Genomic DNA, 26,634 nt, shown 5'->3' with positions numbered 1-26,634 from the left:
TTTTTTCAATATTTATATTAATAAATAAATTTATTTATTTAAAAGTTAAATCATTTAATCTTTACATGTGTATATATGTGAGTTTGTATGCATGTTTGTAAATTTTTAAAATACATCAATTATTTTATCTGTAACCTCATTTTTTGAATCGATAATATACATGTGAAAATAATATTATTTAACATTGTGTGGATATGATTTTGTATAAAAATATCATAACTTACATATTAATTGAAAATACTAAAAAAATTTTTAAAAATCATGGTTGTTGCGAGCCTATTCAGTTATTAAGAATTAAACGACATTTTTTGGATCATCTTTTGTTATTATTGAATATTACATTAATTAATATAAATCAAAAATTAAAAATCACAAAATCAATCCAAAAATTCAAAATTTCTTATAATATTAAAATAAAAAATTATTAAATAAACAATCAGTCAAAAAATAAAAAATTTGAAAAAAAAAGATTAATATATATATATATATATATATATATATATATATATATATATAATTCGAAAATTTGAGAGAGTGATAGAGATAGATGAGAGAAGATAAAAAGAAAGATAATGTGAAACGATGGAGAAAGAAATAAATGGTTTGTGTATGAGTTAAAACTTTTAAAAATCCATCCAATCTTTCAATTGAACCAAATATAATTTTTGACAATTTATAAAATTCTATTGAAAATTTGAAAATCTCTCGACTTTTATAGAGTTTTTAAAAGTCAATGTTCAATATCACTTGACTTCTTAAAACTCTATGAAAGTCTATTTTGAATATCAATAGACTTCTATATACTATATAAAAGTCTTTATTGAATACATATAGACTTTTAAAATCTACAAAAGTCATTAAAAATCAATAAATCTCCTACGTTGAACCCACAACCCCTTAGTAAAAGTAACAGACGGAATTAAAGATTTTCCTTGTTTATTTATGGCCGTAAAACCCACCACTATTACTTTTCGTAATGCACGAGGGTTTTGGTATGCACGAGATAAACCCCGAACAAACATTAAAGATTCTTAATTGGATGTACTGTATTTCGGTCTAGAGGATGACATATTTTCTAGAGGGGTGACTCAGGTGATAAAACAATATTTTTTTCTAAAATACAAAGTTAAATTTTCTCATTTGATCAGAGTAAAAGATGATCCTCATGGGCACGCCTAGCCCTTGTGAGCTTTTCTGGCAAAATCTTGCAAGCATCTTTAATATTCATCAGCACAAAACAGGTATCGATCTTACCCTACTTGCCACACCCTAAACATATGGGACTGGTCGCATGTTGCGATAGAATCCAAGCTCCGGCTATTGAAGCACCATGCTTAGCAGCAACAAGCCAGGAAGTAGTTGTTCACAACTCCTCTGAGTTTGCATCTTTTTCGATTGTATTATTCCGCTCCAAGTACTCTTCTTCGATAGTTTCTTGCAATATGAAAAGTCTCTGGATCACCACAGGTTGATTCATTTTCTTGGCTTCCCGAATTTCGGTTTCTTCTTTGTTCAGGTGGTATGCGTCGAGCATGATCTTAACCCATTTGTGCAGTTCCTTAGGTGTTCTATCATATTGAAACATGTTAAATAATGAAAGGAAATACTTGAAATATTTATCAAGATTTGAACAGGGTATGCGATTTACGTGTATATGGTATTTTGTTCTTTGACATCACGTTCATCACCAGGAGAGAAGGCTGTGGCTAGCGCTGAAAATCGCTCTTCAGGATCAACTATGTTCAGCAAATACTTGAGCAGCTTGATTTCTTTGGGTACAATACTCCTTAAACTACTTTGTGTCGTCTTGTACAAACGGTACATTATTTCTTTCACCTGTTATTTTTGACTTGCAGTACTTATTCATACAACACTAAGCATATTCTCGAGTAAATGAGAATACAGTAGCACAAAGAATGGCATTTTGAAGCCAAACACGGTTAAAACCATACTACCTCATTTTTCATGCTTGCAGACTCCTTTGCAGATGCCCAAGCACCATTAATCAGTAGAATCAAGGATGAGTCAAGTTCTTTCGCCTTAGCAAGGCTTTTGATCTTTTCGCAAGCCACATCGATTGAAGGAGAATTCAAGATGTCATCAAATTTTTCCTGGGCGGTGTCTAAAGTGCCCACAATCTCCAAAGTGTTATCAAAAGCACTAACCGCTGCTAAGCATCTAGCACCGAGTCGGGCAATCGCTGCCAAATCATAGGAACACATGCAATACTCTTTAGCCATTGTCAGCCAAGTAGAATCATACTGAAGCTTTTGTAATAATAATAATAATAAAATAATCATACGGAATCTTTGAGTAGGTGACATAAGCATTTTGCCAAGGACCTAAGCTACCTCATGATATGAATCAAATATTCTATCTAATTAAACAAATTTAACTAAACTTTATTCATATGAAGCAACTATTATTCTTATAGCACACCCTCATAAAATGTTTCTCCAAAATACAGAATACCATTACTCAATCAAATAAATAAAAGTAACACAAGAAAAATGTAATCTGCTGTGGGGTGGGGTGTCAAATGGCAAGGCATATTACTATCTTGGTCCTCCAACCCATCATAGGTTTCCGCAAGCAAAGTGAGATGCCGAAAGAAGTCTCCTGTGAAATCCTTTCGTCGCTTTGCTACAATCGCGTTTACGTCAAGAGGACTATCTTGTACCTCCTTAAGAAGTTGAGTATGCTCTTCCATTTCATCGTCAATCTGCAAACACACATGCATTCTTGAACAAGACCTAGCAACAAACACTCTTTTTCTAAAGCAATGCACATCCAAAGCCCAAAAATCATCCCATCAATTCTCAGAACTTGCAATTTTTCAATGACTGAGCACAAAATCTGACCTTTTTTTTTTTTTTTGCTTTCGACCCCGTACTTCCACCACCACAAACCAGCATTTGATAAAGTTCTAACAATGTGGAGTGAACTATGAGGCCAAAAATTCAATCTTGGAATGAAATCATTCAAATTATATTTACACAAATTCACAAGAAGGGATCTGGTAGAGTATAAAGGCATCCCAAATAAGAAATCGTAATTTCTATCAAAAACGAAAATAAAAGAAAAGCCATTCACTAACAATACCTTTCTAACTTTTCTTGACAATTCAATCAATCTTTGCTTCATTTGAGCATCATTTTCAGCATCAGCCCTCACTTTACACCGAGTATAAAACCTTTCCCGGTATTTTTTCCACTCATCTCTGAAAATCAACAATCTCTTCCAATCTTTAGACTTAGGTTTCTCATTTAAGAACACATCAATCATCTTGTCACAAAATTGGGTCATTGTGCATCCTTCTACTACTTCAATATCAGTCTCAACATCTGCTCCTGCCTCGGTAACAGGAATGGCCAAGAACCCTTATTTAACACCAAAATAAAAAAGGAAAACTGAACATTATACAAGATTGTAACGAAAAATCGGAAAGAATCAAAGCATAGAAAAACAAATTAACAACTCACGAATATTTCTCTTTGGTTTGTGGGGAGTGGAGTGGTGGGATTTACTGTATGATAGCATGAGAGGGGAAGTAGATATAGCGGGTAATTTAGACGAAATGGAGGGTAATTCGGCAGGAAAGGAAGCCATGGCAGCTCTGAAGATTGAGGGTTTAGCTGCCATGGTCTAGCTCCTCTGTCCTATCCTGAAATTTTGTTTGCTTAATCGTTTTTGTCGTCAGGGCTTCATGTCTAAATAAATATTTAAAATATAATCGAATTATCAAACAAATTTTATTTTATCTTTTAATTTTATTAAATCAGAATATAAAGTTAACGAGTTTAAAAATCAATAAAATATCTTGAGTAGGTCCTCGTGAAACTGTCTCACGAATCTTTATCTATGAGACATGTCAACCTCACCGATATTCACAATAAAAAGTAATACTCATAGCATAAAAAGTAATATTTTTTCATGGATGACCCAAATAAGAGAATCGTCTCACAAAATACAACACATGAGACCGTCTTACACAAATTTTTTGCCAAATATCTTATGTTTATGTGTATGCTTCAAAGACGACCTAAATTCATATACATATTCTAGGAAAAAAATCAATGATCAACGAAATTTTAACTAGAGTCATACTACACCCAATATGATTAACCAAGTATGAGAAGTTCTTCGAAGGAATTACTTTCAAAGTATCATTTTTCTAACCCAAAATAACACAAATTCTTGAATCTTGACACTCATTTATTTGAAATTAGTATCTTTTGAGTTGGTTTCACGAATCTATATCCGTGAAGAAAGTCTATCCATTTTATGTCTATCATGAAAATTAATTAATAGTTTTGACATAAAAATTCTTACTTTTTCATGATTTAGATCGAGACAGATTTATTGAGATGATCTCATATTTTTTTTTTTGATTTTTTAATTTTATGTGTATATCCCGTCACCTATAAAATCATATTCCCAAGCTAATATAGGATTTGATAAATCCAACCCATTAACACGCTTCTCTAGATGACCACCCAATCAGTTTGGATGAATTAATTTTAATTTAGACGAGGTTATTGCTTTGATAATATATATTTCAAATTATATCTTGAACATATTTGAAATTCATTATCATTACACATACAAGTCATTGAATTCGTCACCATAAATCAAATCAAACTATTTTAAAATCACGGAATTGGTTTCAAAATCTTTAATCCATATGAACCTCAAAAGATTTTCAATTCCCATAAATTCACTAAAAAAGGAAATCATACTCTAGTGACTAAAATCGCAACATCCGCACAATATAGTCACATTCGCATAGTAATAAACAAGTAGTCTCAGCGAAAAACAAAAGGAAAATTCTGACTAAATGTAGAGAAGGGGCAATCAGATGTCTATAAATACGACAGTCAGAGAATCAGAAACATTTGAATCTTGACTATGCCTAATTATTCATGCCATTTTAAACAGTGATTTTTCTCACTAAGCCCGGCAATACCAGAAATTCTGTGTTCCCTTATATCTTTAAGTGACTATGCCAAGCCTAAATCACAACCTGCTAGAATCTCATGAAACTTGCAATAATCCGTTGTGCCTAAGCAGTGCCTCTGGTGAGGGCTCACGCCCTCTGAATTCCACAAACACCTGAAAGAAAACAAGCATTCCAGCACAGTCAGAATTGATTTTTTTTTAAAGGCAGGTTAAAATGTTGAATCAGTATCATACCTCTAGGGGTGGCTTACCGCCTCCAAGAGCAAGAACTGTCTCTCGGAATCTATGGCCTGTTTCTTTTACAGCCTGTTGTAAACATCAGTGATCAGTTGGATAGATGTGGTAATTAAATATGGAAAATTTTGATGTCTATGTATTTAGCTAGGTGAATTTAATCTTTGCATATAGACAAAAGACACCGGGATATTAAAAACTACAGCTTTTTAAAAGAACATTCACAGATTTTGCAGGCATACCTCATCATTGTTCAACCCAGCATCCTCAAATGCTGAGAAAGCATCAGCGGATAAAACTTCAGCCCACTGCACAGTTTTAACATCAATTACCGTTAGAAATGGAAGCCGAGAAGGAGGGTCTCAGCATGAAAACATGGCCGTTGGATATCATTTGTCATTCAACAAACAGAAGGCAAAAAATATTTCACCTTGTAACTGTAGTATCCAGCTGCATATCCACCAGCAAAAATATGACTAAAACTGCAAAGGAACCTATCTTCAGGAAGTGGAGGGAGCACTTGTGTTCTTTGAGAGACCCTTCTGTCAACTTCGTAGATTGACTCTGAACCACTAGGTGCATACTTTGTGTGCAATTCAAGATCAAGAGTTGCAAATCTTAGCTGCAGCACACAAGAGACGACAAATACGTGGCTGTCTATCAGAAGGCTACACCATCACTAAGGGAGGCAGAACTTAATCGTGAAGTTAGATGAGGAAGAATGTCCAATAAATATTATCTCTATTGATGGAAATTGTGAGTCATCATCGTAGAAGAAAAAACTCCCATGTGCAGATTTAAAACACATTTACCATGAAAAGATTTCCAGAGGTTCCGAAAACAAGGATAGATCAAACTTAATTAACAAAAAAAGAAAAAGAAATATCAATAGAGTTGTCAGACAGAATAAAAGTCGGAAAACAATTTTGAATACCATACACTTGAGGAGTGCCGATAAAGAAAACTAAGAGGCCATACCTGTCTAAGACTCATAGAACCAGCACGGAATGTCCTGGCAGCAAGAAGCTTTTTGTAAATGTCTTCTGGAATAGCTTCTCCGGTCTCATAATGCTTGCCAATACTCATCAAGGTATCTCTGCAATAAGTATCAGCAACAAAAGCATCCATCACAATATCAAATTGGGGGTCATGATCATTGACACTTTTTAGAGTCGTAACAATGTGAAGTGCTCCAAATAATAGACTTCAACTCTGGGAATATAACCAATGGTGACAGACTTTTGGAGACATCATGTTAATGCACAAAAAAAACAGTAAGACGAGGACTCTGATATTAACCCGCAACAGTGGCTTCAGAGTCGCCCAAAACCAAATGTATCCAAGTGAATTCTAGCATAATATCATTGAAATTGGTCGTGTACCACATAGCACAATTTAGGCAACGATGAAGAAAAACTTGTAATTTCACTTTGATGGAAGAAATGATGCAATTACAGCCATGGTTTGCCTTCGCGGTCGCGGAGGTTGGTGTTCCAGTTCCAGTTACATTTCGCAGAACGGTCATGGTTATTGTGGTGGTTTTTTAAAAAATAAAAACAGAATTACTAAGATGGTTTGGAAATTTTGATATATTTTTAATGGATTTTTTTAAAAAAGGAAAAGGTTGAAAAAATTGTAAAAAAACGTTTTGCAACAGCCACGAAATCGCCGTTCCGTTACGCGACAGCTGAAAAAATGGCGTTGTAGTTATACATCCATTTTAGCTTGGAACTTTAACATGGCAATGCCCATTCCCGTCCACTCGCAGTGCAAACCAGATTACAGCTGCTCTTGTGAGAGAAGAAAAACAACCAGATGATTTTCTCAGAGAACTTGCACTAGCACGCATTCAATAAGAGGAAATGTAAATTGAAAATTAATTAAAGCCCATGGTGGACAGTTGCAAGACAAAATCCCTACTTATGGTAGCACCAATTTTCCATAAATTGGGAAGGCAATTCCACAGCATCCCACTCTACATTCTTTATACCAGCAACCAAACCTTCATCCTGCCTCGTTAGCATATGCTGAAGGGCATGACCAAATTCATGGAAGACAGTCTCAACCTAACATTAAATTATAAAAAACAAAATTACTCATTTAAACATATAAAGTTAGAGAAAAACAAATCATATCCTAGTGCATCATAATCAAGAGGTAAGCTTCTTGTTTCAAATGATGCCTGCATATATGAGGTAGAATATATTCTGGAGCATAATTGGATATGTTAGAACAAATAAGAATGATTTAAGGTGTCAATAATCAGATAAAAAGCTAACTTTAAATTCAGTAATCAAATAGGAGGCTGACAGGCCAGTTTTAACAAGGATAGAACCTATATCAATGATTGAATAATATTTCATCCATCATATAGGCACAAAAATAGGCCTCGCTTTAAGCATTATGTTCAAATTGGTGGAGCAGGGCCAGCCTAGTCGGCCCGTAAACTAGTATGATTTCACGGTCAAGTCATTTTAAGAACCAGAGTTTAGATCTATGAGCAAATATGAGCGCTTCTACCTCACGAAACGTCATAAGGCTTGGCTTGTCCCCTACTGGTGGCATTTGGTTGCAAACCATATGAGCAACAGGCAATCTAGCAGTACAACCATCTCGCGACATGACACGACTTCGACCTACCACTTCATCCATCCATGCTCCTCCTCGTTTCTCAGACGGACGAGAATATGGATCAAAATAGAAGAACGCAAGTGGGGTGCCAAAAGAGTCATTAACGCGGTAAAACCGAACGTCGCTGTTCCATACCTATTGATTATAATCATGGCTATTCAGATGGAAAAAATGCACCACCAGCTAAAAACTCTCCCTGGAAGAAAACAAAATGTAAAGAAGATGGAAAGTCATACCGGAGCTGTACCATCTGCCTGTTCAATATTGATCCCAAACAGGTGTTTTGCTAGACTGAAAAGACCATCCATAACTTTAGGCAATGAAAAGTAAGGACGCAATTCTTCCTGTTGATATTAGAAAAGGCAACCCACCTAAAAAGCTTATTATTTGAGAAAGGCAAATGGCACTAAAAACAAGAGACGGTGGTGTAAAAAATTAAAGGAGAAGCCAAAACCCAAAGTAACCAAGGACTCTGTTCAATAGAAAATGCACCTTCAAAAACTAATATTTAAAGGGAACATTCCAACAACTGTCTATAAATTGGAAATTTCAAAATGTAGGACATCGATATAAAGGAAAAATACTACAAAGAGACCTAAACAAGGAAATAGTGAGGCCCTTCCAATACCAAATAAATACCATGAACACACAGCAACTTCGTCCATACAATTTAGGACTACAATTCTACAAAAAAATAAATGTGTAACACTAAGACCTGTTCCCTCTGCTGGCAGAATATAACTGTATTAAATAAAATAAGATGATAAATAATATCATTGATTCCCTAGGAAGGAAAAAAGGAGATTTAAAAGATAAAAATTTGCTTTGGAATATTACAAAAAATGTTTCGATAAGGAAGCTACATAAACATAACTCGATATTAAACCAAAGGAGCACAACACCTCATTTATTTCGTATTTAGATTCACGAAGTCTCTCACTCCAGAAGCTAATATCCCAATGGTTCAAGTTATCAGCTTCTGGTGCTCCTTGGTTCCTTGAAAAAATTTTGAGATCCTCCATATCTGAAAAGATTATGAAAGGAAAAACAAATTATCCAGTAAATGGTGATCAGAGAACAATATTTTGCTTTACAAATAACAAAAAACAATGGAAAAAAGAGCTAGAGCTACCGAAAACATTAACAAGATGGAAAATGCTCATTTTCCAAAAACTTGCATAGATTAATCTCATATTTAAGAACTAGTTTTTTCAACTATTGTTCGCTACTCAGATTTTGATAAATGTTGCAAAGCATCATCATTCTTTCGATGTTTAAGAAAACAAAGAACAATTCATTTTTCTATTTTCACGAAACACAGTGAGGGGTTGTTAAATTAATGTTGAAGATGGGAAGTTGGGCATGTAGCGTGTGTGTAACTCAGTATATCACCAGATGCCTTCCCTCTGTCTCTCATTTATTTTACTTATACCAAAAATGCTAACAAAATTCCCGGAAGAAAATAAGGAGAAAAAAAAAAAGCACACTTGCATGGTTCAGAAAGGCTGTACCTTGAACAGCAGGATCCCAAGATGCACTACGTAGTTTTTCGAGGAGCTCTCCTGCCTTTTCAACAGTTGCCATCTTGGTCTCCATACTTACCTGATAAAGCTACAAAATCACACATATCCAACAGACTGATAAATAAAATAACAAGTCATACCTCTGCATAGTTATTGTACCCGAGAAGCTTAGCCTTTTCCAATCTAAGCTTCAAAATTTGGTCAATAATTGATGTGTTATCCATATCTCCACTAGAAGCACGGGCTACATAGGCTTTATATACTTCCTCACGCAGTGTTCGATTTTTAGCATGCTGCATAACTGCCATAAAGCTTGGGGCATCCAATGTTATTATCCATGGCCCACTCTCTGCAGTAGCATTTTCATGTCCCTGTAATCAATAGGTGAAACACATAATGTAATCACTAGATGACATTATATCCAATATTCCAATTCACAAATTAGAGCTATTACTTAACTCATTGACATAATTATATAAATACCTTGGACACTGCTGTTTGTGCAGCCAACCCGAGAGCTGTAGCTGGCAACCCTTCGATGTCTTTCTTCTCTATTATCAATTTTTCAAACTTCTTCGTCGCATCCAAAACATTCTCTCCAAATTTTTGAGATAGTTTTGCCAATTCCTTCACAGTCATTTGGAGAGACAAGATTAATGATCCTTAAAATAGATAATAGATAATACTTTAAAATATGGGAAATTGAACTAAAAGCATAGAGTAACCTTGAAAAAGTGAAAAAGTGAACAAAAAGTAGATCGGCGTCATTTCACAATTTACGCCAGTACAACAATAACAAATCCACAATGATTGTGGGCTCTTACAATATGGAACAGGCGGGTTCATAAACTTATAAAAAATGTTCCCTTTCATAAGCTACCAATATTATTCCAGAGTTAATTTGACATTTACAGTTAAGTAGCATAAAATACAATAGTTCCATCCATCAAATGGCCTCCAGCATCCTCAGAAAATGAAATATACCTGTTCAATCTTGTTGAATTCCTCTCTTTCATCATCTCCAAGGGCAATACCGCTCAAAACCGCATCCTTTAAATGTGCTGCGAAAGCAGGTCAGTGAGAAGTATTAAGATCAACATTCAAAATCAAACCTCTAATGTTAACATGGAACAGTAAAGTAATCCAACCACGAGAAAGCAATTCAGTCCACACCAACCCAAATCAAAACCTCCACATGAAGATCATAACTATTGAAATACTAAAATAGAATGGTTGCAAATACTTACACTCAACAATCCTTTTTCGAGCATCACTCAAGGTATCCCATTCAGACGATTCTCTAATAGCTTTGAACGCATGGTAAATAGGCTTACTCTGACCTAACTTAAGCTCAAACGCTACTTTGTCCGGCTAGAGAGTAACAAAGAAAAGAAAAGAAAAGAAAAGAAAAACATTTAGCGACAAAAATATTGTCTAAAACTAGCCATACACAATTAAATCACAAAAACAAAAGCAACAATATGCACCTGGACTTCCTCAATGGCAGCACGAAGGTCCGCATTATCTTTAACTGCCTTGAGATGCGAGACCGCACCCCACACCACAGCCATCCTGTCAACTATCCTCTCCAGTGGTTCCACCAGTTTAGGCCATGTAGGTTCCACTGTTCTCTCCAGTTCCTCTAGCTCTAATTCCTACAATTCCAAAATTCAATTAAAGACACCGCAAGTATAACTCACAAAAAGAGCACATCATTTTTAGCACGTCTTCATTCACATATCACCGTTTACATAATGTAGCTCAAACACCAACAAATCATTTGTCAATAACTTACAAGCTGTTTGAGCAACGCGCGGATGCCGGGACGGACATGCTTGGGTAGAATCGAATCGAAGGGCGGGAAGTAAAACTCCTCCAAGAGCGGATTACTTCCGGACTCCGAATCCATAATCGCGTCACTCGAGCGAGACACCATTGATGAAGCGGAGCCGGGGAACGATCGAACCGGGGGAAATGAACCGGTGCGAGGCTTAAAAGTGGTTGACTTGGGAAGAACGTTGGAGCGTGATGGGAGAAGGCAGAGGGAGAAGGAAAAGGAAGAGGACCAAAGGGAACAAGGACGGGATTTGAGAGAAGGGAAATTGGGAATTGGGTTTTAGGAAACAAATGGGCTGGATTGATCGAGATATTGGTTAATTTCATCTTAACTAAGTGGATATTGTTCTGATCAAGATTTGTCCATATTATGTATGTATATATAAGATCTTTTTTTTCTTAAATTATATGTATGGTAAAATCTTATCGGTTGAAATAAAGTGGGGGTAGTCCTTACATAAATAAGATCTCATCTACCGAGATACAATTAGTCGGTAAGATAACAAACAGCAAGATTGGTATGACAAGAAATTGGACAACTATTTTAACGAGACGTGCATCTACTGCACACATAATTTTTTTTATTCAATCAAACAATAATGGTGTTGGTTATATTACATTAACATAACTATATTATTAAGTTTTTTTTTGTCAGTTGATTTAGTTTCTTAGGATAGCATTGGATAGGGAGTAACTAACGCTAAATTTCAATAATCAGATCGAGTCTGTTGGGCTTGGCTAGGTAGTAAACGCTACAATCTGGCCCCAAAGTCGGTCCAGCTCATCTAAATAATATCAAATTGAAATTCCAATGAGGTCCCAGATAGTTGACATTAGTCGCGAGTTGTAGCTTTACCAGGCCAGGGCATCATAATCTCGGGGCTGGTTTGGCCCACTGACAAATACAGGGCTAATAATTTAAAGAAGTTGAAAAAACAAAAAAAATTAAACAAATTTAAGGAGTGATCGATCTCACTTTTTTTAAGACGCGCCTTTTATTTTTCGATGTACATTGAATAAATATCGGGCTAATGTATTAGGTGGTTGATCCCATGGATATAACTCGCATCTATTATTTTTTTAGACTAAATATGTATTTCATTCATATAATCTGAAATCATGGTTTGCAAAAGAGCTTAAAAATAAAGGGCGACAATCCCTGAATTCTTTGGTAGCATGCATTAAGATAATAAGCATGAGTAGCCAATGAGTGTGGAATGTTCGATCGGCAGAAACGGATTTCCCAATTTGAAGCCTGTGTGCATTGGTTGATGATACATGAAATAATCGGTGCTTCCGCTGCAAACTGGGACGGCTTGAAGCAGACAATATATCTCACGTTAAGTGCATCGGTTTCAATGATGACATTGGATCAGTGATTATGCATTGCTATCAAAATGGCCTCTCGAACCGCTAGAAGTTCCGCAACAAAAGGGGAGAATATCCCCGAAAAGCTAGAAGATCCTTTGCAGGGTTTGGGTACATTCTATGTTCGGATAGATTCATGAAAATATTTTATATTGCAAAGAATCCTTTGGTCCAACCGGTAATCGATGTCTATATTGGAATATGTAAAATTGAGAGAATAATGGAGGTCCCCCACCGGACAGGATACAGCGCTGGCAATACCCTTCTTTGTACTCCAATGATCACATGCTTCCTACATAACTTGTCCGACCCCATCCCCCTACTATATAATAAAAAAATTATTATTTTGTAGTTATTCTTGTTTACAAAGAAAAATGGTCGAAGATTAACTATATCAGAATAACTCCGCTCACGTAAATAATAAGACATTAATGATTGATTATTATTATTATTATTATTTTATTCAATATTTGATTCAAGTTTTGTAAAATATTAGTGTCATACATCATTGTCTTATACGCAAATTGAAAAAATTGTAGTAAAATTTATTTGAAATTCCAATCAGTCAAGAAACTCATGAAAGTCACTCCTACATACATATGTAAATCACTCATCGCTGTTACCTTTTGCTTAAGGCTGAGGAAGATTATCGATGAAGGCAACTTAGGAATAAATAGACACGGAAGAGTGTTTAGAAATTGTTTTATGTAACTGGTGTCCACATCTCGTAGAACAAAAAAATAGTTGACAAATTCCTAGAAAATGGAAAACTCTAAATTTTATGTCGGGTAAATATATAGTATTTAATTTTGAGCTTGAATAAAAATAATATATAAATTTGGGAGAATAACGGCAATAATTGTTTGACGGGAACAAAATTATTTTAGGTCAGGCTAAAATAATCAATTTTTGTATAAGTACCAATTTCATTATTTAAAGAAATTTGTAAATGAAATGTACATTATCAATAACTCATGTATTTAAATAAACTTTGATCTTTAAATTACAATTAACAAAATTTATGCTAGCTCATGCATTAATCAACCAAGTACCAACTAGTAATAAATACTGCCTTGTGAGGTTTCAGCAACGAGTCCCTACACCTCTTCAAAAATAAACATCTATGATTGGGTGAAAAAGATACATAATTCAACGTATTTTAAAATCATTATATATTTATTTAACCAATTTTTCCCCCATTTTTTGACGAGAAATACCCAATTATGCGCATTTATTATTTGCTATAAATGCAGCTGTGTAAAGTCTAGCTAATTTCAAGCCTAAATTAATCATCAATTAATGGCGCGACACTTTCGTCAATGAACAAGGATCTGGAAGCAGTCTTGTGTTGGGCTATGTCAAATATTAATGTTAAAATTTGATGTATTACTTTACTAGCAAATATAAGATAACAAATACTTTAGAAAGTAAATAAATGATTTCAAAAGATATACTCATTAATTAAAGATTTAACTTTTAGACTAAGTACTAGATAGAGGAATGTCATGAAAACATAACAATAAATATATCAAACATACCAGAAATATACGAATACCAAAATCACTTTTGTTACTTTTCACTGGAATTGTCAAAATGAGCTAGATTCGTTGGTTTGTTTTGTCTCATCATATAAAATAGATGAGTTGAGTTGACATTTTTCAATCCACCAAATGACGGCTCGACCCTCCTAATGATGGGTTGTGGGTCAGTCCGCTCTAACCAGCCAAATTGCAAATAAGCCCGCTCGCTGCCAAAAATATATAGGTTGGATTGATGTTTTCCCAACCATCTAAAAGACGGGCTAACCGCCCTGCCCCCTAATGGTGGGTTGAGGTGGGTTATGGGTCAATCAATCTCGCTAGTCCGTTTTGACACTGTTACTTTCCATCTTGTCAACTATATTTGAACTAATTTATATATTTTTTATTTTCAGTTTCACACCAATATATTCTATGAAAATGACTAAATTTTTAAATTAGTGCAAATGAGTGAACTACAAATATGAAATGTGAATTTACCAACAACATGATAAATAGAAAACATGACAAATATATTTTCTTCCAATAAAAAATGTGTAGTATAGTATACACTGTTATATTTAATTTAATATTCACACATATTTCAGATATTGGATAATGCATACGTGCCTGTGTAAGGATTTGACACTTCTTTATGAGAAAGTCTAAACAAAACAAACGTGAAATGGTAATTAACTAAATATGTCATGCAAAACACCATGTGAAAATTGTAATAAGAAAAGTAATCTTACATGTACAATTAAATTAATACAACAATTTTTAAATCATAAAAGATTCAATACAAAAATTTTATTTATCAAAATTTCATGATAAATTCAATACAAAATTTTACGATATAATAACAAAATCTCAATATATCTCTGTCTTTGACATTATTTTAAAAAAATAGCATCTAAAATTATCAATCAAATAAAAAAATATAAAAATATTAAAAACTGGATGCCGAAAGCACCAAGCGAGGATAAACATATATCCCCCAAATCGGATGCTACGTTCCCTCCCCACAACACGCAAATTCTTACCTACGTTAACAAACTCGCCAAACCACCATCGCACTCTCTCCTCCACAATGGGAGGCGGCGATGTACTCTACCGGCGGCCTTCCTACCTCGCCAGCTGTATGTCACCGTCGTGTGTCCCCGTGCACGAAGACTATTCCCACATCACCCCAAGCCTGGACAAGGTCGGCGGCGGCCTCCGAAACCGTCGCCTGCGGAAACTCCTCCGTAAGATCGTGAACGAAAGCAAGATCAGCATTATTGGGCAGCACAAGCCCCTCAATTTCCAGTACGACGCCTTAAGTTACTCCCAGAATTTCGACGATGGCTGCCACAGAGATGAGGAGGTGTACGCGCTGTCGACGAGCATGTCAAGATTTTAGGCGGTGCCTCCGCCGCTCCTTGTGTATTATATACGTGGTGATTGGTATTAAACTCTCGCTTCGAAATATTTGGATCAGTACTTAGATCCACTGCTTTTTCAAGAGGGTTACAGATTATAACCACATATACTCGGATTTATAATGTGACGCTTATTCTCCAAATTTTATATGAACGAAACAGATCAAAATTACTCTTGTTTGATTAACATAAAACACATATACAGTCCGATCCATGCAACTCGGATTGAGTGTTAGAAGTTGGTTTTTTTCTTGAAATTGAAAATAAGCAGTAGGACAGCTTTGTTCAATGAAAACAGATTTCAACAAGAGCCCGCATAAGTTTCAAGATCCGATTGTTAATTCCGTTCTTCCAATTCTAACTGGATTTGGTTTAAAAAGTTTTGACACGATTTATCAATAAAATATCAATCATCTATTAAAAATAAATAATTTAAACATGTTTAATCACAATCAAAATAGTGACAGACTCATGAATAGCAAGGTGGGTGAACTATCAGTATAAAATCATTGACGGAGGTGCTAAATTTATCATATACTGGCCTTTTGAGAAGTACCATTGAATCTTGATCTGAACTTTTTTCTGCAGAAAGTAAAAGCTGTTATATCTGATTTTAGTTGAAGTAGCACCCGACAAACCTATTAATACCATGATTTTATACAAATATATTCTATTTACAAAGTCCAAAAATATAATAGTCCAAATTTTGCTTTAGTCACGACAACAGTATATTGATATATAGTCTACTGTGTCTTAGAGTTATCAGTATTTAATTTCGTCATCTTTCGAGTCCATCGGAAAATTCGCACAAGAAAGTAGAAAATATTAATAATAATAATAACAATGGAAAAAAAAATCACGTTAATTTATATACGGTTTATTGGCATGCTTTTATTAGTTAATAGTGTACCAACGTTCTGATTTTTTTTAATTTAATATATATTAATAAAGTCATGATTGTGTAATTTGAAATGATAAAATAAAAACAAAAACAAAACAAAAAAGGCAGACTTCAAATTTGTCTTTATTATCTAGTTTTGTAATAATAATAATAGTTAAGTTGTTTGTACTGCATCCGACCTAATTATATAGACGTGTTTTTTTTAATAAAGATTTAAGAAATTCACTAGAAATAGCAATTATACGAACAACTTTTCAATTTTACTCTTATTTAATTAGTGTATATATAAATGGATTGTTATATTTTCAATAGTTAGTTAATTATAAGGCATCAAATTAAATAGCAGTATATTAGTAAAGCAATAGAAAAAATATTTATAATATAATATAGACAAAAAATATATAAATATTGAAACATTCAAGAGGAGACCCATCACACCGGTTTGGCTAGCTAATCTTGTTACACTAAGTTAAAGTTTTTTGTTCAACATATCGCAAATCTTTACTTACATACTTTTGGCGATGCTTGGAGTACAAAACCAAAAGCAAAAAGATTAGGTAAAAACTTGTGTGAGACAGTCTCACGAGTCGTATTTTGTGAGACGAATATCTTATTTTGATCATCCATAAAAAAATATTATTTTTTATACTTAGAATATTACTTTTTATTGTGAATATATGTAAGGTTGACCTGTCTCACAGATAAAGATCTCGTGAGACCGTCTCACAAGAGACCTACTCAAAAGATTATTGTCTATTTTAACGAAATCATATTTTTAATCAACACCAGCCATGTGTAAAATACAAAAATTTAAGAAGCTCGTATTATACCAGATTAATTAGCTCAACCATAAGCAACGATATCCAATGTGTTTTCATTACTAGCTAAAGAGGGTTTTTTTTTTATTCAACTTGGCAAATCCATGGAATCATTTTACATACATGTATCGACAGTCGCATTATTTCCCATAAATAGGACATGATTATATGAAGTTTCATACTCGAACTTTACCTTGATTCTCTTGATGTTCTTAATGCTACTCCCGAACTCTGTGTTGCAGGGCTAGGCTGGCTCAGTTGCAGCTCCACCAATCCATCCAATTCCTTATTCATGGTGAAATTGTGGGGAACAATTCCAGGAATTCCATTTGCTGCACATAAATTCCCTCCATATGCCTGATACATGTAAGAGTTGCAGAAAAATTGATCGATCAAGTTCTCATGGGCCGCCCAAGATTTTAGAGAGAAAGACGGCGCGACGTGTTTTGATTTTTAGAGATGGAGATATCTTCATGCATGTATTGATAGCACAATTATACGTTTCACTTTGCATGGATATATACTTGTAATTAGTTTAGCAAGATTTACCTTCTTATAGAGCTCCACATTTTCTTGATGTATGAGAGTTCCCTGAAATTAATCCAAAACAAACAAAGTTATGCGTTGATTGGATAATCACTTTTTTCGATTTCAAAATTTTGTACATAATTGTAATATTAAATCGTCTTCACCTAATTAATGCTGAATTCTATCTTACTATAGCTTAAAGATAACCAGAGTAAATTTGTAATGCTAAATGCGGGATATATTTAAAATTTACCTTTCTACGTAGCTCATGAATTTCTTCTGTCAACATCTGCTCCTGCATATGCAAACCACAATACATTATCAATATTGTATAAGCTCTATATTCTTTTTAAAATTAATCACACACACACACACACACACACATATATACAACTCAAGTCCTTTCAATTAAAATCCAAGGGTTTGAAATTCGACTTTTTTAACGCGCACGGCCTTCAAACTCATTTCCAGTTGGTTTTCTAATCTCTGTAGTTCTTCCACATTCAAGCCATGAAGTTCTTCTCCCATCAATCTCCTGTCATTTCCATGGTAAATAAATATAACGAAAAGTACATTATAGTACGTAAAATGATTTCATAATTACTATTATATTGTTGGAAGCAGGAATTTACCGATGATTATCTCTCAAATCCTGTAATTGTTGCCTTAGAACTGCAGTCTCCCTTTGCCAAAACTAACAACCACAGTTGCACTTGCACTTGTTAATCCATAAGCATGTACGGTGGAAATTTGTATCATTCTACAATTACAAATCAGACTCGAAAAAAAAAGGAAGACAAAATAATAAACGTAATTAAAAACAACAGTTATCATGTAACTTGATTGCATATGAATGCGTAAATATAGACTTGAATTACGTTTATTTCATATAATTTTCAGTTAACCGATTACAAATTTTTAATTGATAATTATTTCGAATTACAATATCTACTTGGAAAATCAATGTAATGTAACTTGGTGATAATAGTATAATTGGCAACTTATAGTGCTGGAATGTACATCAAGATTTTTCAGCAGTAAGTTGATAGAAAGAGCAATATTTTTTAAAAAAATTGATTTTCATGTCGTTTTTCTGTATGATATTTCAAATAAAGTTGGAAAAATGAAATGAATTCAACAGACTTGTAATTAGCTAGGGAATGTAATTAAATTTTACACTTAATTTCTTTCCCATTTTCTTCGTAAGTCCAAGCGAAAATTTTTACATTACAACTTCTTACATTATCCATAACATACACTAGATTAAGTTGAAAGAAAACTAGCCAATCGATCACCCAACTTAACGAATTTAGTTGAACGAGTTCATAATGATAGGAATTATTCATCAAAACGTTGAATGCGAGATTATAACCATAACTGAAGGTTTATAACTGGTATATATAGAGAACTAGAAAAGTGCACGTGTGTTACTCGTGGTTGACTAACGATCAAAACATAATTACGAAATTTAGATATTGTTTAAAATCGTTTGAATAACATCATGTTTAAGAGTATTTGTCGATCTAAACCGATCAAAACACAATTAATAAAATAGCATCATGATCATAAATTAACATATATGCCCACTTGTTCATATGACAAACTTTTCAATCAACCTGATTATGACATAATAACAACTCTGTCAAATCATAAAAGATTTTTTTCATCCAAATATCATTCATAAAATAAAAATAATAAATATAAATTAATAGCATAATAGATTTTACCAAAGCCCAAACAACGATGTACTTAAATGAAGCACACAAAAGGTAATACTAAAGGTCACAAGAATATAATAAAGGCATGAACCAAAAATAATACCACAAGATATCAATTTCTACCAACATGAATACAATTGAATGATAACTACTAAATGAATTAAATCATATTAACCTTAACAGTGACAATGACTAAAACAACACCATCAACTATGTTAAAATGCAAAACACGATGTCATAATAGCAAGCTCGCAAATGAAACTCATATATTTATAGATATATAGATTTGGCCTCACGGCCAGGTTCAAAATAATATTCTTTCACGTCCTAAAAATTTGAAATGGATATGGTGTTGTACACAACAAGGTGCTGCGTAGTATTGATATGTATCTCACTAGTAAAAGAGGCTAAATATTCGATTTAAATTTATCTGGATTAGTTTTGAATTGATTACTAGAACAAATCTAGTTGGTTTACTCCTATTGTTTGTTTAGCTAAATTTAATCTAATCTAGGAATGTTAACCATACACTATGACTTCTTTAAAAATTTCACTATTTTGGAATAGGATCGAACGTAAAATGGTCTAGCCTCGTATTCATTTAGTTTCAATCGCTTCTAATCGGATATCATCGAACCCTTAATGGATCGCAATAATTGGTCGTCATAAAATTAGATTCAAATTGAATTTAAATAAAAATGCCTCTGATTAACAATAGATGTGAGCCTTAAGTAAACATACCTCGATCTCGGAACCTGGATTAAGCAGATGATAGTGTTCCTCTTTCGTTCCATTGTATCGTTCAATTATCGATTTCATGCTGATAAAATTCAGAAATCAAAATCAAGGAAAAAAAATTTGTAAATTTGATTTTTTTTTTTCAATCTATATATGTGCACATTTTCAGTATGAAATCAAATTTTGAATCTGCTCCTACTGCTGTTTATTCCTAATCGAGACATGAAATCGTCATATATATGTTTGATAATCTTAAATATGATTATCAAACATATATATTTTGAATGTTGTACTAATTTGTCCACTCTGAATAAAATTCGTACAAGCTTTAAATAGAAAAGCTAGCACACACATATCTTTGTCGACAGAGTAATTTAAATAATCATAACATGAAACAAAGCGCAATAATAACAATCTCAAAACATTTCAGAACCAGTTTCTAACCTGGAGTTTGAAAATTCATTCAATTTTCCAGTGCTTGAAAATATGATGACTCCAACTTCTGCATCGCAAAGGATTGCTAGCTCCTTGGCCTTCTTTAGCAACCCGCTCCTTCTCTTGGAGAATGTCACTTGCCTACTCGTAGAATTATCGATTCTTTTTATTGCGATTTTTCCTCTCCCCATCTTCCAATATCAAGATCCCCAACTAGGGTTGCAGGCTTCTCTGAGAATGAAGTTAGATCTAAACACAATTAGCTCTTATATCCAATTATTAAGAGTAAACTTTTCAACATAATTTTGATCTTTTTTGAGCTTAGAAACGAAGGCTACGCAATGAAATAAGGTAATTAAAAGAACTTTGTTATCATAGAGCTTCGAATCAAAGTCAAGCCCTTTACAAAAACATATCGATTTTTTCTTCTTTTTTTTACCAAAAATTGTCCTTAAAAAGTGGGGTATTGTGTATATTATAATTGTTAGCCACTCTAGGATCAATGGCGCCGTAGCTTATAAAATATTGACACGTGGGAATCTTAGTCTTTCCTTAATATTTCTATAAAGGGAAAAACTTTATTCCCATTTAAGTAAATTTACGAACCTTAAAAATGACAACCACAGTACAGTGAGTTTTTGGCTGATTTTTAGGACTTTCACGTGAACAAAGTTCAGCTGCGCCTTTATAGGGAGTATTATATTTGTGCTTTCAGCAACCAATATTAGGATCACCGAAAGATGTTTCATGGAATAAGTGAATATTTGACCAGTGGTCATAGGTTCGATTCCTCATATCAATACCTTCTAGGCCAAGTATGTTGCACAGAACTTGTCCAACATTGTTTCATGGCTTGCAGGCTATTACGTTTCCCCGAGGGTTTATCAAGTACAAAACGAAGAGTAACAAATGTATAAATCTTAGCTCACATCATAAAAATAAGAAAGAAGATAGATTATATGTTATATCGCTTGAACTTCTCCCAATGTATTGTCAATTATTAAAATAAAAATTATGTCTGTCTAAATATTTTTGAAAAAAATATTTAAGTTTTTTTCATTTAAAATTAGGAAAGTAATTAATAATCTTTCCATCCATTAAAAACATTTCTTGAATCGATAACGAATTTATTATCGTTCATATCTTCCATGATCTTGTGCACATATTAATCAATGATATAATTTATCAAAACATTTACAAAATAATATTATCTCCCTGGCCGTACCAAACCAACCTTATCAGTTATCACTAAAAAAAGTAACAATAATTGAGACCATGAAATAAGAAAATTCTTTAACGTTTGATCGTCAGATGTTTGATACTCAAACTTGTGTTTTTAAGATCTGCGTTATATAATTTATTTGTTTATTCTTTTTAAAAGTTTGTGGAGTCGTTAAATATAGGGGCACACGAAAACGATGTCCATTATAAAAAGGGAAAGTCCATAAAATAATGTTTCTTTTAGGGGGGTGTATTCAATCTAAACTTTTAATGACTTTTAATGATTTTTTTTAAAAGGTGGACTTTTGTGGAGTTGATGGATTTTGATCGACTTTTATAGAATCTGATGGAATTGTAAAACATATTTTATAGACTTTTTTTCAAGATTTTTGTAGACTTTTGTAAACTTTTGGAAACTTTTATAATTGTGATTTATTTTTTTATTAATTTCTTTTAAATAATTATTGGACATGTATAACCTATTAAATTATAATTTTTTTTTATTTATGAAAATGTAAATAAATTTTACTTATTTAAAGGTTAAATAAATTTAATTTGTGAAAAACGACAAATGAACTATCCAATTTATTGAAATCAAAATTTCAATTCTTTATGTCAATTCAACATATTAATGAACAATATTTTTATAAGTTCATAATAAAATTTTATTAAAATGAACAATTTATGAAATACAATAATCATAATGATTCAAGAAAAAAACAACAATTCATCTATTTTTACACATAAATATTGACAATATAATAAATTCAAGATTTACCAATAATACCTTTGAATAGAAGAAATTTTTTTGAGAGAGAGAAGAACCCTAGAGATGGCTTGAGATTGAAGAGAGATAGCGTATTTTTCAAAAAAGAAAGTCCATCGTATAGGTGGAAGAATATTTTATATTTTCTGCAATTGTACATAAGGCTTCAAGGTTTGTACATGAATAATAAAATAAGAATCCATGAAAATCTATGGATTTTTTGGATACCTCTTGACTTTTGTAGAGTTTTAAAAAGTCAAGTTTGAATACCACATGACTTTTTAAAACTCTACCAAAATCCATGTTGAATACCACTAAACATATATAGAGTCATTAAAAGTTTAAATTGAATACCTCTAGATTTTAAAATTCCATAAAAGTCATTAAAAGTTTAGATTGAATACACCCCCTTATATTACACAATCATAGTATTTCTCCTAATTGGCTGTAAAGACGAATTTCTATTGGCTGAACCCAACGTAATTAAAATTTGTTAAACCAGTAAGAATCTTTAGTAACGAAAGATTATTTTATGCTATATTTAGAATATTTTTTTCTTAGTCAAATATTAATTTTAAGATTATCGATATAAATATCAATTTTCATAAAAATTTGAAGGACCAAGACCAACAGATATACATCATTCCACTTTCCAAATATATATTATCCATATTGTCCCACTTGAACGGTTTGTTTCACCCTACCGTGCAGGCATTGCCTGCACGGGTAATGAACGGCCCAGATCATTCCACATGAGTGATCCGGGCCCACCTCCATGTTAAAAAAAAATAAAAAAATTGACTCGAAAAAATCAGAACCGTAAGATCGACCTCTGCGGGCAGTGCCCGCAGGGGTAGGGTCAAGTTAATCCGGGAGATTTACTCCATGTCACTAAATAATATATACATGTATAGCATTTAAAAAAATCTACAATAATTTTATTAGCATTTATAAATGGGTAGAACATAGAATTTCTTATAATAATTAAATTTTAAAATATTGATTTTTTGCATTTCATATGATTCTACCACAAAAATAAGAATAATAGAAATGAAAATATCAAACCTCAAAAGTAAAAGTTTTACTATCAAAAAAAAATTCACGTAAATATAAAATATTAAGTTTTAAATTTTGAGAATAATAATAATAATAATATAATGATATAACACATGTTATATACATTAAACGAAATTAGTTTAATAATTAGTTTGGTTGATTTTTGTTAAAGTAGTGTGAAATGTAATAATAATAATAAAAAAAGACAGGCGTAAGAAAAAAAAAGTAAATGATAGTACCTCACCTGGTGTAGGATAGAATTGGCCGTCCCAATTGATAATATTTTTACAATAATTTGTTTTATGCATTTAAGTAAGTAATGTGTTTTCAAGACAAATTTAGAGAGAATTTAATAATTCATGTTTCTCTAATTTAATAAGATAACGTCTATCATTTTATCGAAAGTTATAGTTAATAGTAATAATACAACTCAAATATTTAAAATTTTAAAATAATTCAAACGTTATGTTTTAATTGCTCTCATAGCAGCTACAAGCAATTTGCACCCCCAACAACTATTATCAATCATTCATCTTGGTTAATTTTAAGTGTCAAAATTTAGTTACATTCTAAGAAGAGTCATGAGTAACACTCCATCTCATCATTTTAATCTCGTTTTTACAATATTGCCATTATATATAACTTTCCTTATGGTATAATTTCAATTTCTCCAAAAATTTAAATACAATTCTTTTGCATGGTAACTAATTGTTTTAAATACAATTCATTTTAATCTCACTTATAATTTTATAATTTATTATTTTTAATAAATAAAATGATATTCTATTATATTCTTAATCAAATAAAATTCATCGTTGAATGTGAGTACAAGTATCTCTTGAACCAATCATGGGGATGAAGTACTCATATCAACAACAACTATTCACAGTTTTTTGTTGCAATTTGAAAATGTAATATTAGAGTTTTTGGATGTAATGAGAAAAATTTAGATATGAATCTAACTAGATTTAAATTTTAATTAAAAAAACAACAACATTATAATCACGGTTTACTATATTGTCATACTATGTTTATAATTTTCAAAAATTATTATTAATTTATTATATTGAGAGGAATATAGATTTATATCAGGGTCTTCCAAAATATTATTATCTTATTAATTTATCAAAATTATAATTAATTAGTAAGCTGACCCAAGTCAGGACCAAAAAAAGATAATCTTAAAGAATTTATTAATTTATCGAGTATTGATTTATAAAGCTTGATCTTTTCCAAACCCAGAAAACAGACGGAATCCTAGGATGAACTATTTGTGTCAATGGATTTTATAGAGCTTGTACTGTGTTGCTTAATTTTTTCACAAAAAAATGTAAAATTATTGAGGTGTAAAATTTTTATCTAACCACAATTTTGCTAAATCTAGAGATGAGGAAAAAAAAAGATACTAGAAGTCATTTTTTTGGTTGTTTTGTATTATTTTTTTATAATTATTTAGTAAAAGTTAATCACGAGATTTTTAAAAAAATACGGTAGCGAAGCATGGTTTAAACTAATAACTAGAATATATTAGTTTCTTATTGGCCTCATCTACTTTAACCAATGCTATTTCGAAATATTAGACTTAATCCCGACAACCTAATCTTCCCAAGAATGGAGATGTCGACACTTTTTTTTTTTAATTCATCAAACCATCAGTGATTTCGACATAATTAAAAAGTTCTTGATTGTATTTAATAGACAATATCTTTTGTATGCTATACACAGTTATAACATGATAATAAAGATTAAACACGATTTAATTAATTAATTACAATTCCTTGCTCATTTTTTAGCATCTAATTTTGAATTCACAACCGTTCTATGGGTTTATTTGTGCAAAATTGTAAAATTATATGACTTAATTACATTTAGGAATTCAAGAAAGACCACACTTTAAATTTAGAACATTTCATAATCGTGGATATGATAAATGTGTTGTCTCGTGGACAGAGCTTTGCCAGATTTAAACCTTGGACTTCAATATTATTAAAATATTTACTGTATATTTATTAAATATATAATAATATGCATACTCTATGTCCAACATAGGTTGGTCGATGCTACGCATGAATACTACCCCAAGTCTTAATCCAAGATTGTAATATGGTCACGATTATTTTTTCGTACATACTTGTGAGCATCATCTAATTCATTTAGTATTTATCTACATTATTAATTAAAATCAAATCTCCTAAAGTATTTCTTTTTTCTATGTTGGTTAATTTTTTTATAATCTAAAAAATTCCGGACACCAGATCATGCAAATCGAGATAATAAGTAAGAATTTTCGCACGCCGTCATATCGTAGGTTCAACCGTAAGACACACACAGTTTTTTATTTTTTCAAAAGATTTGTTTTTTCATGATCTACAAACTTTATGTTGAACAACCTTTTCGAATTCTCAACGGATCATTTTCAAATCTCGAAAAAATAAAATATTTATTAGGCTTGCTTTAGTCTTCCGAACATATAACCTCATAGCTCCATCACCGAAATGCATTCAATCATATTTTTATCTATATATTAAAATATATATGATAATTTTATTAATATATAATTATAATATAGATAAAAAAATAATATTATTTTACTACATGTTTAAAAACATTTTTAAAATATATTACATATGAGAGTATACGTTCTATTGTGATATATTTGGGTTGAACAATAATTATAGTTTAATACAAAAGCATAATACTCATTTATAATAATATAATTTTTAAATGAATATACTATTTAAAAGGACCGAAAAAATGTATCTAATTGAATTTAGTATGAGTAATTCTACTTATAAAAACAATTTGTTTTTAGAATAAAATTGACTTCATAATTGAATCATGTAGTAATTGAATAACTTACTGTACTAATTTATCTAGCTATATTCAATAGCTTATATACCAAATTATTTTTTTACTCTTTATTTTTTTAAAAAAAAAATTCATTCTCCAATTTTTTTTTTTTTT

General features: G+C 32.1%; 3 protein-coding genes across 3 annotated transcripts; all 3 read right to left on the bottom strand.

Moving 5' to 3' along the window:
• Positions 1–1,017: 1,017 nt before the first annotated feature.
• On the bottom strand, positions 1,018–3,701 carry LOC140826427 (uncharacterized protein At4g37920). Its single transcript, XM_073188718.1, has 6 exons — positions 3,483–3,701; positions 3,103–3,380; positions 2,557–2,722; positions 1,956–2,200; positions 1,649–1,836; positions 1,018–1,568 (listed from the first exon to the last, which is right to left on the bottom strand). The coding sequence occupies exons 1-6, from the start codon at positions 3,640–3,642 to the stop codon at positions 1,364–1,366; spliced, it is 1,242 nt and encodes a 413-aa protein (XP_073044819.1). The 5' UTR covers positions 3,643–3,701; the 3' UTR covers positions 1,018–1,363.
• Positions 3,702–4,792: 1,091 nt separating this feature from the next.
• Positions 4,793–11,488, bottom strand: LOC140826426 (probable cytosolic oligopeptidase A). Its single transcript, XM_073188717.1, has 16 exons — positions 11,143–11,488; positions 10,835–11,002; positions 10,595–10,718; positions 10,332–10,408; positions 9,831–9,974; positions 9,488–9,718; positions 9,336–9,426; positions 8,727–8,848; positions 8,061–8,168; positions 7,714–7,959; positions 7,114–7,259; positions 6,172–6,289; positions 5,624–5,815; positions 5,436–5,501; positions 5,194–5,265; positions 4,793–5,112 (listed from the first exon to the last, which is right to left on the bottom strand). Exons 1-16 carry the CDS (start codon positions 11,281–11,283, stop codon positions 5,035–5,037), a joined length of 2,124 nt encoding a protein of 707 aa, XP_073044818.1. The 5' UTR covers positions 11,284–11,488; the 3' UTR covers positions 4,793–5,034.
• A 5,703-nt stretch (positions 11,489–17,191) lies between these two features.
• On the bottom strand, positions 17,192–21,046 carry LOC140828242 (MADS-box transcription factor 23-like). Its single transcript, XM_073191229.1, has 7 exons — positions 20,637–21,046; positions 20,196–20,274; positions 18,369–18,430; positions 18,172–18,271; positions 17,990–18,031; positions 17,758–17,799; positions 17,192–17,565 (listed from the first exon to the last, which is right to left on the bottom strand). The coding sequence occupies exons 1-7, from the start codon at positions 20,816–20,818 to the stop codon at positions 17,398–17,400; spliced, it is 675 nt and encodes a 224-aa protein (XP_073047330.1). The 5' UTR covers positions 20,819–21,046; the 3' UTR covers positions 17,192–17,397.
• Positions 21,047–26,634: the final 5,588 nt, after the last annotated feature.

The sequence above is a fragment of the Primulina eburnea genome, chromosome 3, assembly GCF_022965805.1.
Source record: "Primulina eburnea isolate SZY01 chromosome 3, ASM2296580v1, whole genome shotgun sequence".
Taxonomy (NCBI): Eukaryota; Viridiplantae; Streptophyta; class Magnoliopsida; order Lamiales; family Gesneriaceae; genus Primulina; species Primulina eburnea.
The sequence above is the reverse complement of the archived record's forward strand: the minus strand, read 5'-3'. Positions and strand labels throughout refer to the sequence as shown.